Source organism: Myodes glareolus, chromosome 16 (genome assembly GCF_982192425.1).
Source record: "Myodes glareolus chromosome 16, mMyoGla1.1, whole genome shotgun sequence".
NCBI classification, from domain to species: Eukaryota; Metazoa; Chordata; class Mammalia; order Rodentia; family Cricetidae; genus Myodes; species Myodes glareolus.
Window position 1 is genome coordinate 32427210 of NC_142041.1, and position 13845 is coordinate 32441054.

The following is a 13845-nucleotide window of genomic DNA, read 5'->3' on the forward strand; positions in this document are numbered from 1 at the left end:
AAGAAAAGGAATGAGGGTGGGAAGAGGAAGCGGGGTAGAGGAGTGATGAAGGATGGGAGATGGCATGATCAGTTTGGGAACGAGCAGGTATCTGGCTGAAGGAGGTGGAATGGGAACTGGAAAGGGGCCAGAGGAAGACAGGGTGGGAGGCAAAGAGGAAGTGAGGGGTGAGGGGAAGGTGAGCTAGGCCGGGGCGGAGATTGTAGGAGCAACAAAATGGGACAGAGAGACCAGAGGGGGAAGAGTGAGGAGGAAGGGATGGGCAGCGATGAGGGGAAGAAGTAGTGAGGAGGAAGAGATGGGGCAGCCTGGGAAGAGGGGTCTGGGAGTGGTACTGCCTCCTAGGGTTTGGGGGCTCTCACTATCCTTCCTCCTGACTTAGTGACCCCAACAGCCCACAGCTATGTTTCTTTCTAAATCTAGGTCTGCCTCTTGCTGCTCCCAGCCTTGTCCTTGTCAGCTCAGAGGCTGAACTTCGTCACCTGGCTCTGCCCCTGCTAAACTGTGGGTGTGAACTTCAGGGACTCTAGGTTTGTGTCCTTGGGAGTGGGACCCAGACTCCACTGTCTGCACCACCACCGTTGCCTTCTGTCCCACTGTCCAGGGCATCTGAGCAAGGTGCGCAGTGCAGCATGGGCTGTAAGAACGAGCGCTGAAGTCGGAGAGCCTGCTGATCTTGGGGGGCCACTCACCCCTTTTGTGCCTCATTTGTTCTTGGCAAATTGGCCAAGCAACAATAGAAGCTCTCAGGGCTTTTTCAAGGGTTAATTAAGGTGACACATGTAATAATGGTCTTCCTTCTGAGCTCGGCATGGGATTAATATTCAAATTAACTCTACTGTGTGTTCAGGGCTATCTGTGTGTGAGTGCAATTACACATATGTGTGTCTGATTGGGAGTTATTTACTGTTATAATCATAATTCCATTGTAAGGGTGTATCTGCACAGTTATCTTTGTGTGTAGTATGCCCGATTCTGTACTTGCTATCGGTGTGCGATTTTCATGATAGCACACATGTATGATTAAATGAATGGCTGTACAAGCAAGTGGCTACATGAAGAAGGGGGGAAGTATGTGGCTACTGACACCATTTCTGCCAGTGTATGTACCCATCTGTGATCATGTTGGCTCCAAACACCCCCGCTTGTCCTCCCTGCTCATGGAGACGTCATAACCCTAGGTGTCCCTCATTTCCTCACCCTGAGGGAACCGGAACCTGTGGGCAGGGGGTGGGGGTGGGTGCCAGTGAGGAGGTGTTTGAGCAGGAGCTCATGTCCCCTCCCAGACTGTGTATGGGAGGGGGAGCCCCCTATCTTGCACATCCCAAATCCTCCAGAGGAAGTGCTTCCCCCCTCGGCCTGTTTCTAGTTCCCTGTCTTGTCACCATGGCAGCAGTTGCCAGGGGCTCCCATGGTTGCTAAGATATGGGTGTGGGAGGATGCCAGGCCCTGTTGCTAGTAGAAACAGAATCTTGGAGGCAAGAAAGACTACCCCCACAACTGCCAGCTTTATGCAGCAACAGCACTGGCTCTTGGGCTGTCCCTTTCCCCAAACTGAACCTATGAATCATGTGTGGCAGTGTGGTGTGTGAGGAGCCTATAATATGAAGCTGGGACTGCAACATCTTCTGAGGAGAAAGGGGGATCCTCAGTCTACCCCATCACCACGTTTAAAGCCAGCAACTCCTTAGAGAAGCTAGAGGTTACTTTCTTCTGTTTCTCATCTTCCCCACTGGTCCCCTGGGTGGCATCTATGTCTGGGGCTCTCCAGTGACTGGTTGCTCATCATGTGATGTTTTACCTGGCCATACAAATGCTGCTTTGAATGCAGACTGACTCCTTCCTGTGGTCAAACTCTTAGCATCTCATCTGATACGTGCTTCGTGCTGACATATGAACATAGACTTTGTCCCACACCGAGTCCCAACTTTGGCACTTGCTTGAGACACTGCCTCTAGTTATAATCTTGGCCAAAGCAATCCCTGAATCCAGCCTCAGCCTTCGCTTATTTCCTAGACATAGTTAAGCCCTAATTTTAATGCTAGACACATGAACTTATCGTCATTGTCACTCTTGTCTTTTTCACTGACTGAGCACTGACCAGCAATTTAACTCCCTGGTACCTGCTGGCATCTCCTTGAGCTTCGAGGCCAAAAGTGATCAGTACCTTTGAGGTTTGAAAGATTTAATTTCTCACTTTAGGACGAGATGGCAGTTCTAGGGATGGCCAGCAGAGGGCGAGTAGCATAAGAGTCTCAAGGCAAGCTTCCAGGAGCCTACCAATGAACTAAGAAAGTTTTAGGTTTTTGATACTTAAACTTTAAAGTCATGTGACTGCTTGAACTTACAAACTTATCTTCAGATCAGCTTGGATAAGGGCTGGGAAGGTGCTTAATGTGGACTGGCTCCTCAGGTGTGAAGAGGACTCAGTATCTTGCCAGGTATGACACTCTCAAACTCAGCACCCTTGTGGAATGTTTTGATGGCTGCACTGCCTCTCCTGGGGGTTAGTTGTCCTTCGTGCCTATTGAGAAGAACTGTGTCTTTTCACAAGGTTCACCCTTCAGCTAGGCTCTGTCCTTGAGATTCCTCCAGCTTTATAGATCCCATTGCCAAACCCCAGCCATCTGCACCACTCATGCTCGCCCTCTCCAGGATTCAGGTCTTCATGGGCTTTTCATCTGCCATGTTCGATTCCAGCCATTCAAGGCTTGTTCGTCAAGTGCTTGTTCCAGAAGTGCTGGATATGAACAAAATGGCTTGCCTTAGCAGGGCGGTGGTGGTGCACGCCTTTAATCCCAGCACTCAGGAGGCAGAGGGAGGTGGATCTCTGTGAGTTCCAGACCAACCTGGTCTACAAGAGCTAGTTCCAGGACAGGCCCCCAAAGCTACAGAGAAACCCTGTCTTGAAAATCCAAAAAGAAAAAAAAAAAAGATGGCTTGCCTCCCCTCCCTGACTAGCTAGACTTCTTTCCATGTAGCCTTAGGTTGTATTCATTTTTTTCCCCCTTTTTTGGTAGCTAACTCATATAGATCACTCATACCAAGTTAAAACCACAAGTACTTTTTTTGCCCCTGAGCTGCTGATTCATCTCTGGTCTATTATGATTTTGAAAAAAAAAAAACTTGAAATAAGTTAAATAAAAACATTTTGATGATACTTTCTGAATTTGAGGGCAATTTTTGAGCCTGGAAATCTCTACATTTGATGTTTACTTCAAGTGGGAACAAAGGACCGACAGTCTCTAGCTGGCTGTGACTTCAGCACTGTGGACAGAGACCACGGGCGGTACCTAGCGCTCTGCCTGAGACTGCAGGAGGGTGGAAGCTGACACACAGCTTCAGAGGAAACAGAATCTAGCTGCTCCGCTCGCGCGGCGCCTTTCCTCTCACCAACCTCAACCTGTTTTTTCTATCAGTTCAGAAGGCAGACATGACAGGGACTGTTCTTTAGCTTTTTAAAGATGAGGAAACAGGTTTGCCAAGTCAAATCCAAGGAACCCCTGGAAGAAGTGGAGTTAGGGAGAACACTGCGTTTAACTTGACGTTTAGAGAACTGAGTAGCACTGTTTCTCCTTGGGGGAATGACTTTCTTGGTAGACAGAGGGTACGTACAGAGCCAGACAGGTAGAAGTTTGTGCAGAGGTGGGGTTCCAACAAGCCGTGGGAGCAAGTGGCACCTGGTGGGAGTCATGGTCCTAGCAGGGATTAAACCTCCAACTAGAATTGCTGACCGGGGCAGGCGGGGAGAACACGACGACTTAGTTGTTCATAGAGATACAAGATTTTATTTTATTTTATTTTTGGTTTTTTGAGACAAGGTTTCTCTGTGTAACAGTTCTGGCTGTAGAACAGGCTGACCTCAAAGTCACAGAGATTTGCCTGCCTCTGCCTCCCAAGTGCTGGGTTTAAAGATGTGCACCACTACAGCCTGGCAGGATTTTAATTTTTAAAGATTGCATATTTATTTATTTTGTGTGTGCATACATGCCATGCCATGTGGAGACCAGAGGGCAACTTATGGGAGTTATCTCCATTTGCCGGGGGGATCGAACTTAGGTCATCAGGCTTGGCAGCAAGCGCCTTTGTAGCACAAGGACCGGCTTGTGCAGCTGGTACCCAAAACAGGTCTTGTAGTAGTGCTATCAGTATCATGACGTCATCTCAACCAGGTGGAGTTGTTGTTATGGGGCTCCATCTTCTCTCCACGTTGGGTGCCATATGTAACATGAGGGCCGGCTTGTTGGGGTATCTGTTCCCGCCCAGTACCCCACAGCCGGCAAGTCCCAGAGAAAATCAATCACACAGAGATCTCTATAAGTTATAAAGCTGATTGGCCCATTAGGTCAGGTTTCTTGTAACGTATATTAACCCATTATCATTATCTATGTTAGCCACATGGCTCAGTACCTTTTCCAGCGGGGCAGCTTACATCTTTCCTCTCCAGTGGTCTGGGCAGAACTGGCAGAGGGAGCTTCCTAGAATACTCCCAGTCTCTTTGCTCCACCTCTACTTCCTGTCTGGCTTTCCTGCCTATACTGCCTGCCTGGCCAATCAGCGTTTTATTAAAATATGATTGACAGAATACAGATAATTCTCCCGCACCACGCCTTCCTCTCTGAAGCCATCTTACCAGCCAAGGATCTAGTTTTCATGCTTTTTGCAACCCTGCTGCTCAGCTTCCCCAGTCTGGAGATAAGAAGGAACTCCTGTGATATTATCAAACTTCCCTAGTTGGGTGGACACTCCCTGCCCTGTGGGAAAACCCTAGCTGAGGGAGGTGTGGAAGCAGGATGCGTGGAAGACTTGTGCAGGTGGTGAAACGTCTGTAATGTGGTTCTCTGTACAAGCCTGGTTCTCTGTCTGGGTCTATTCTGAGGAGTGGAGAGGGGAGGTGCTAGACTACATGGCAACAGGTCCCTTGAGGTACTCTGACAGGCACACACACACACACGCACACACACACACACACACACCTCTAAGACTATGAACACTGAAGACAGACCGAAGGCTGCAGTGCCCTGCTTTATACTCAGGCCAGGAACTGGTCAGTGATGGGAAACGACAGAGAAATGGGAGGATCCCCAACAACAGGAAGCAAGCAGCAGAAACAACATCACAATCTTTTTATTCTGGTTTCTGCAGGGCCCAGCCTCTGGGAGCTCCTGCTCGGAGTACTGTGAAGGCTGAGTCACAGGGAGGAGCATGCAGCTGTAGATAGGAAGAGGGCTAGGGGTGGGTCCCTTCTGATTGCTGCCAAGTTACCTTCAGCAGAAAAGGCTGTGGGAAGGACGTGAGGAACCAGAGAGACTTGGGTCCTCAGTTACTTCAGGGCTCTCAGAGCCTCCCCTCTCCTCCACCCCCCACATCCCCCCCACCCCTCGCCCAGCCTGTTTGGCTGGAAACAGACCACAATATCCCTTAATGCTTGGAGGCTAAATCTGAAGGCCTTTGCCGATATGGAGAGGCCAACCCTTTCCATCCCAAGCTGGACTGGAGTTAGGCTTCCTAATCATTATTTTAGATCAGACTAGATCCTCTTCTCCATGCTCTGAGCTATTGGGACATGCAGCCCAGAGGGGGGCAGCTTTTCTTTAGTGTTGGTCTAGTGGAAATTCTTTTCAAGGTTGCCAAAAATAGTGGCAAAAAGCAAGCGACTCCAGGAGGAAAGCTCGGCCCCACCATAGTCCAGGGCTGAGCTGTGGGAACAGGCCATACACTCATCACGCCCACTTAAGATCTCCATTGTCTGGGCTGCAGCCAGGACCAAGGGAGATACAGTGAGCAAATTAAACCCAAATGGCAAGGAGACTGTGATGACTTGACTCCACTGTAAATGACAGGTTAAAAGGGGGCCGTAGTAACAGGTACTGCCAGGGTCTTCTGAAATTCTGGCATCAAGGTTGTTTTGCCTTTTAGTGCCAAGTACAGAATAGTCATGTGCCACATAGTGACATTTCAACCAACAACAGATGGCATGTACAATGGTGGTCCCATAAGTTATATTGCCTAATAGCATGGTAGCTGTCTTGGTTTATGTAAGATGCTTTGATGCTTGCACTAAGAAGTTGCCTAATGACACAGTTCTCTGAATGGATTTCCAGAGTGGAACTGGGCTTCTTACTTATTGGTCCAGACAAGGCCTGACCTTATTTTCCATGCTCTGGGCCATGAGTGACCCTATAGACTTGTCTTTCTATTACATATGCAGTGCATGACAGCATGTGTGTCTTTACTCTGCTGGTTGGAAGGAGACGTGGCATGCTGACATCAGAGCCTGTTGCCAGTTCAAGTTTTGTGCCTCAAGGTTGCTTAGTTTTGGCTCTTGGGTAGTGTTGGCTGGATGGGCCCCTACAGACAGTTTCTGTGGAGCCTAACTCCTGGCGCGAGTGCTCTCTGCACTGCTGGAAGCTGTGCTGCCTACAATGACTGCTGTACTGCTGTGCTTTGGGCTAAGGCATGGGGCAGCCTTGGTATTCATTTCCCTGGGGAGTGGCCTCTTTCCAGGCGGTAAAATTCTGTGCTTTCTGTTTGGGTGATAGGAAGGGGGGAACTCCAAGGCTTGGCCACTTAAACAAGGTCCAGGTGACCTCCCATAGGGAGCACTAGGGCTGGAAAGGCAAGAGTCTACCCTGCCAGCCCACCGCTTGGGCTGGGGGCAGAAAGAGGCAATGTATTCATGGCTTCTGCTGCAGCTATCCTCAGAGGAAGAGCACTTGAGAGGATCAGTACCCAGGAATGAGTAAACTGCTCCATCCCTGGGATACCACAAGGGGTCACTGCCTCAGGGGAGGAGGCCAAGGAACAGACCTGGAGAGGTTGTGCAGGGCTAAGCCAACCTCAGGAACTCTGACCCTGAAGCGCTGCTGTGTCATCACGATGCCCCTTCATCTAATTTTGAACATGTGGACGAAAACTGCTGGAGGAAAACCAGGCTTGGGACAAGCAGTCTTCAGGGAAGCATATGTGTAACTCAAGCCTCCAAGCCTCCCTTGGTTGGAGTTCAGGATGGATGGTGTTTGGGAAAAGCATCGATCTTAATTGTTGGCAGCCAAGATGGAAAAGACAGAAACATTTTCTCATACCCTCATCAGAGCCAGACATTAATGTTTGCACTTGGCAGGGTTTCAGACAGTCACAGTGATAGGAAGGCTTGAATAGGGATGAGTCTCACTAGGTGATGACAGTGCACCTCTGTGCACATGGCAGGGGTTCCGGGGGGCCACTTCAGAAAGAGAGAGCATGGACACTGGGGTTGGGGTGAGCCTCTGTAGCAGTGGATTAAGGGAGCAAGGGACCCCCCTTTGGAGCACTAGATGCTTATGGGGAAGAGGCCAGCTGTTCTGTCTGCTTTTTGCTTCTCAGGATTATTGTAAGTTGGAACCCCCATTCTTTGTTGGGGGTAGAGTCCCGTGGGCCCTCTGCATCAGGCCCCCACCAAGGAAAACCACTGTTCTGGATACAGAGGTGCTCCCAAATAGGCCTGGTCCTAGTGTGGATGAGCTGTGGGGCTGGTTCTGCAAACTTTGGGACCCAGCCAACCTGTGGTCTTCTGCCCTTCAACTGCAGGCGCAAGAAACTCAGAACAAACAAACAAACAAACAAATCCCCCACAGCTCCAAAGTGGCAAGCATCATCTGGATCTGTAAAGGCCCATGGAGCAAGATGGGCTCCCAGTACCTACAGCTGGGGAGTGGCAGGAAAGCTCTGTTAAGTTTTCAAAGCCCAGAGATGATCTCTGTCCAAACTGTCTTGTGAGGTTCAGCAGCTCCCAGCCACAGGGATAGATGATGACTCACTGGGAGAGTGAGCAAGAGACCTTGTATTTAACATGCTTTAATCTTCTCAATGGAAAACCCCAGGCCTGGCTGCTACAGACAGTCCTTGAGCCCAGGAGCTCGCTCTTTCTTTCTTTCTTTCTTTCTTTCTTTCTTTCTTTCTTTCTTTCTTTCTTTCTTTCTTTCTTTCTTTCCTTCCTTCCTTCCTTCCTTCCTTCCTTCCTTCCTTCCTTCCTTCCTTCCTTCCTTTCGTCTAGATTGAATAATGGGCCCCCTTACCAATCAGTTTGGGGGACATGGCTGAGTAGTTTTCATTGTTATTTTTGAGACCAAGTCTCACTTGTGTAACTTACTATTTAGAACAGGCTGGCCTTTAACTCATAGAGATCTACCTGCCTCTGTCCCCCAAGTGCTGGGATTAAGGATATGTACCATCACGCCCAGCTTTAAGTGGTAGTTTTTAAAAGCTGTGGGTTTTACAATGAACCCCAAAATGTATCTCCTATCTGTATCATCTCAGTCCTAAATAATCTCTCTCCAGCAGTTTACCACCCTGCTTCTGGGGCAGGCAGTTCCTACAAACAGACCACCCAGGACTCTAGGCAAGGCCCTGGCTTCAGTTCCCACTTCACCTAAGCATGTCAACACTGAGTGATGGGCTCCTTCTTTCTAACCATCTACTTTAGTACAAGGGCTTTGAGCAGTGGAGATATTGCAAGCTTCTGCATGACTTGGCTCAACCCTCTCTTGAAGAACCCTTCGTTGTCAGAACTGGCTATACCTAAGTCATCTGGTTGAAAACAGAAACCCAGAACCTGGAGCCCTAGGTCTAAGGGCTGACCCCCGCCATGTACTGACTTGAGAGCTTCGGAACTGGGTAATGGGCTTGGGTAAAGCTTGCTGGCCAACCTTGGTGCACCTATGGCTCCCTTGCTCTCAGGCTAGCTCCAGCTCCTAGCACGGAGGGGAAGACACGAGTTAGCAGCAGAGAAGCAGCAGCTGAGGCTACACCTCCACGATGGGCAGAAGGACAAACTCTGCCCCCTTAGGGTGCCGACTAGGACTTCTTGACAGTTGAGATACAAAGCTTCACAAGCCTTGGCTGTATCCTCTTCTGTTTCAGTACGACTGCTTAGGGATTCTGCAGGGCTCCTCCAGGCTATGGATGATGCTGGCCGGCCCTCCACAACGCCACATTTCTATGTCTGTGGTGGAGCTGGGCTGGGAAGCAGGAAAAGCCTGCTTTTCTCTCCTCTCCCATGAGATTGTATCCTCGTCGACCTCCGTGGCAGCCAGTGAAGCATCTCCCACAGAGGGCTGCGATTTCTGTCAGTGCATCTGTCCCATTCGGGTCCCTAGAGCTTTGGACCATGCGATACCATGTAGGGGCCAGGAGTCTCACCTTGGCTTTCCTGGTCTGCTAACGGCTTGTGAAGTTGGATGACCTAGTTGAAAAGTTCCTAGAATTCTGGGTCTCTGGGAGAGGCTGTCTCCACTTTTTCCAGTGAGAAACCCACAAGCTAGTTTCCTTTTCTGTCACGAGGAATTAGAATTTAAACACAAACTTCAGGGATGATTTTTCACTGTTCTCCCACAACACACCTGAGGGACACACAGACACTTATGAGCAACAGCGGCTCATCACGGAAGGGGGTTTCAATGTGGGCAGGGGGCCTCTGGGCATCTCCTGGAGGGGAGGAAGCGAGGCTAGTCTGCACCTTTCTTTCTACTGGAATTCAGAACTGGCCAATAGAAAGAGTGAGACGAGACCATCTCATCTACACCAGGGGGTTCACAAAGGGATTTTGGTCCTTTTTCATCGAAAAAAGAACCAGGAGTTTGAAGGCATGGCTATCTAGGCATGTATGTGGCTGCATTTGCATGCGCACATATGTACGCATGAGGTGGCAGGTAGTTTCATGATGTGAGGGCAGGAGATGATGCCACAGCTCTCAGGGCTTCTCAGTGTGGCATTACATATACTGCCTCTGTTGTCAGGGGAACAGTGGCTTCAATGCCATAGAACTTAATGACAAATTAAGATGCTGGCAGTGCCCCATTCCTGTGAGTCTCAGTGCCAGAGGTTGGTTGAGGAAAGTGAAAGGAGAGGAGGGGGAAGGTGCCACCGTCCCAGAACTAATCTCTGCCCCACACTATCCTGGGGGTTTCAGGTGAATCGCTCCACTGTTAGGGCGAGCAGCCAAGATGTAGATGACATTCTCTCTGAGGAAGGTGGGCCAGTCCACAGATCTGCAGAGAGAGAGAGAGAGAGAGAGAGAGAGAGAGAGAGAGAGAGAGAGAGAGAGAGAGAGAGAGAGAGAGATTTGCCAGCCTGGGTAGAGAGCCTGAAGTCCCATCAGACCTGATCCTGGTGGCAGGCTGGCCTGGCCTGGACGAAACTCGGGAAAGCCTGCCTCATGTCTAAATATGGTCAGGGTGGGCTATGCCACAAAGCTAGCAGATCAGCTGTCTAGCCCTAGAGACCTGGGGTCAAATGTGTCCTTCTGGGGCCTGGTTTCTAGGGTGGACGCTTGCTCTTCTGGAGTGGAAGTGGTAATGCCTTCTTTTATCTATAAAGGGTGTTGTGGCTGTATACAGAAGAGAGGAGTGTCAGCTCACCTGGACTCCTGCTCTGTGGGCAGCGGGGTCTTATCTTCACTCTTGCTACTGTTGCCGGCTGGGCTGCTGTCTGCTATGGGACCCACGTGGCTGATGCTGCCAGGCACAAGAACATACAGTTAGGAGCGCGAAAACAAAAGGCTGTGAGCCTCCCTCCTAAAATCCGGTGAACCCATGGACCTAGACACGCCTGTCCAGGCTTTCGGACATGGGGCAGCACAGTCTAGGACAGAGACTGCCCTACGTGCTGCCTCTACCTAGTCCACAGGGGGACCTTCTGCCCACAGGAGAAGCACATGCTATACCAAGGGCGTCCAGATGGAACAAGCAGAAGGCCAAGAGGGTAGGACTGGTGGGGAGCAGACCTGACACTACAGGAGGACGCCTCTGCCAGGCGTTTGCAGAACCAAGAGTGCCGGGCATGGTGGCACTCTGCCTCACTGATGGTGCTCCCGCTGCCCCGTGCCAGGAAGGTGGCCCGGGCGCGTTCCCTCTCCTTGACGGTGAGAAGCCTCAAAAGAGAGTTCTAGGGAAGAAGAGCTAAGTTAACGTTGCGAAGGTGAAAATTGCACTTCCATGTCCAAACCTCTGCTGCCCTCCTTAGATGTTCCCAGAGCCTTTTTGATAGCCTGACAATTTTAGGGGAGTCCAGCGAAAGCCGATCTTCCATCAGTTTCCTCAGCCCTGGTCACTGGTCATCTATCACTGGATGGGCCTGGCACCCTTTGCTGATCTCTGCTCTTGTTTAGACAGTTCCCAATGCTCCCCTAATGTGCCCAGCATGCGCCTGAGGCCTCTGACCCCCATGGACATCCATTCCTGCCGCTCCTCACCTGCGGACGCAGCTGCTGCAGCAGTCGGAGAGATTCATGGGACAAGAAGTCGGACCACTCTACGTGGCCTCGGTGTTCAGGGTCCAAGGCTGCAAACTGGCGGGCTGCCTGTTCCTCTTGCTCATCGCTCAGGGCCCTGCTGCTCTCCCCTCGCTTCGCTGCTTGGTGGCGATAGCGCACGAAGTCCTCCAGGGTCAGGGAGCAATCTGTGGGAGGCATCAGTGCTGGCCATGCCCACCCTTCCTCAGCCCTGGACACCTTCACCCCCCTCTAAGGCACCCTCAGTGCCCCCACCGTCCCGGTTCTCGTCGGGTTATACTTCCCATAGCCAGGAGAGCTCAGGGGAGCTGTGGGGGAAGGCAGTGCCTCTGATGGCCATAACCCAGGAACGAGGACTCACTCACTCCTACTCCCCAAATCCCCAAATTCTCTTTTCACCGTTCATCCCGGAAAGGAAGAAAGGGGATGCGGCGGGCCCCTCCTTCTCCGCAGCAGCTGCCGGCCTTACCAGGGATGACTTTACACCGCTGAAAGGTCTCTGTGAGGCTGTACATCTCCTCCTCGGTGAGCAGCAGGTTAAGGTTGTCCTGGGGGAACGTGAAAGCGAAGTCAGTGGCCAGACAGGTCAGCGACAAACGAGAAGCCCTGGGTCAAGTGGGATGGGGACGTTCCCCCCCCCCCCCCGAAACAGATACCAGGACCCCCGATCCCAGCCCCCACTCACAGTTAAGGAGACTAAGGCCCTAGAAAAAGGGAAGATTTGCTCTGAGCTGTCTGAATTTGGGGAAGAGTCCTCCCTGGAATCCAGATATCTGGCTAAGTCCCTTTAGTAAATACTGCTTTCAAGTTACCCCGAGCAAACAGGGATGTCACAGAAGTACCCCATGAAGCTGCTGCAGGCATAAAGAGACACTGAATACCTGGCGCTGTCGATCCCTGTCCATCCTAGCCCAGATGCTCAGCACGGATTTATTAGAAGCACTGGCTGTGCTTAATGCACATTTTCATCATAAAAACAAACAGCCCTGCTTCTAGGGGGCTATGCAGCTTTAAGTGGTTCTAGAACGGTTCCGAAATGTTCCTAAACAAAGTGAGTTTCTATGCTGTCATAGAAGTTGTAATTACGAGGAAGCACTGAGAACTTATCCTGTTGGCAGTACTACGAAGTCCTTAAATTATGAAAGTTCTTTGTGGAGTGGTGTGCGCCTTGAATCCCAGCACGCGGGAGGCAGAGGCAGCCGAATCTCTGTGAGTTTGAGGCCAGCCTGGTCTACAGAGCAAGTTTCAGGACAACCAGGGCTACACAGAGAAACTCTGTCTCGGAAAGCCAAATAAATAAGTAAATAATAAGAAAATAAAACTGAAAAAGATTAGAGAATAAAAGTCCTTTGCAGTAGTTGGTTAGCTGTTCTCCTGAACTGTCAGCCAAGAGCACATGCAGGTATCACATGGGTACCCATCTAAGGGTTTCCCCGAGAACCCGATGAGTCTTTCAGTAGATACCTACTGAGCATTTGGCATGTTCTGGGCACAATGGCTGTGTGCTCGACACTGTGATATTTGGTGTGGCTGCTGCATGTGTCCGCGAAGGGGGTGCAAGGAGAAACAGAAATAGATAAGGAACTGTGACGCTTCTCAGATGGCCTGGGCTGAGACCCTTAGCTTAGGCGTTTGTTCTAGGACAACGGGAAGGCACGGAAGGGTGGCTGTCATTGTTAGATCTCTGACTGCTATAGGGAAATGGTTCAGAGGGACAAAATCTGGTGGTTCAGCGAGCAGTTAAGTGGCTGTTGTAAAGGAACGGGTAAGAAAAAATGAGTGTCTAAAACCAGAGATGAGCAGAGGGAGGGGCAGAGAGGTGAGGAGTGTCAGTAGCCGAGTCAACAGAACCTGGTGGCCCAGCGGCTGTGAGGGATGAGGGCCAGGGAAGAGCTGGGACTGGGAAACCGGAGAATGACATTACTGTTCCCAGAGGTAAGGGATGGAGAAAGAGCAGCTGTGGGCAGAAAGGCAAGTTCATTTGGGGGCAGTCTGAGCATGAAGTACCGGTGAGACAACAAGATGGGGAAGCCCCCGAGGGAGGTAGGAAATTTAAGTCTGGACACAGATACGGGAATCACTAATGTTTAGATAGTGAGAAAGACGATGGGACCCCCAGGAACACAGTGCCCAGAATGGAAACAAACCATTGCTGTTGAGAAAGAATGATCAAAAGCGGCCGGAAGAGACTGGGAGTCCTGGATACCAAGCAAAGACTGTGGCAGGCTGTGGCAGGCTGTGGGAGGTGGTATTAAGAGTGGTGATATTTATTATTTGTGAACATTTTGTCTAGTTTCCATCTAGTGATACATTCTAGAAAACAAATGACAAGAGAAAGAGAAGGAAATAAGGAAGCGTTAGATACTTTCTTCAAAGACACCTGAAAAGACATCTTTGGACTTGACCATTAAGAGATTTTTGATGACCTCAGTAAAAGTCCATTCAGCAAGGAGCTGAACGCAGAGGTCAGGCTGGAGGGGCGGAGAAGTCGGGAGACAGCTCTTAGGAAGTATGGTTGTAGATGGAGGGAAGAGAAAGGGATGAACTCAGAGGAAGTCTCTGTAAGAGGCTGGTAG

The 13845-nt window shown here is 50.4% G+C and overlaps 1 protein-coding gene across 6 annotated transcripts in view; it reads right to left on the minus strand.

The window, feature by feature from the left end:
- Positions 1-5109: 5109 nt before the first annotated feature.
- The window catches only part of Phf24 (PHD finger protein 24), a 28673-nt gene continuing 19937 nt past the window's right edge, over positions 5110-13845 (minus strand). For all 6 annotated transcript variants that reach the window (XM_085677232.2, XM_085677231.2, XM_085677230.2 and 3 more), the window contains 5 exons: positions 11739-11817; positions 11231-11436; positions 10763-10923; positions 10398-10493; positions 5110-10028 (listed from right to left, as the gene is read on the minus strand). In XM_085677232.2, coding sequence (XP_085533358.2) covers positions 9932-10028; positions 10398-10493; positions 10763-10923; positions 11231-11436; positions 11739-11817 — 639 coding nt within the window. In that variant the 3' untranslated portion in view covers positions 5110-9931. The remainder of the gene's footprint in view (positions 10029-10397; positions 10494-10762; positions 10924-11230; positions 11437-11738; positions 11818-13845) is intronic.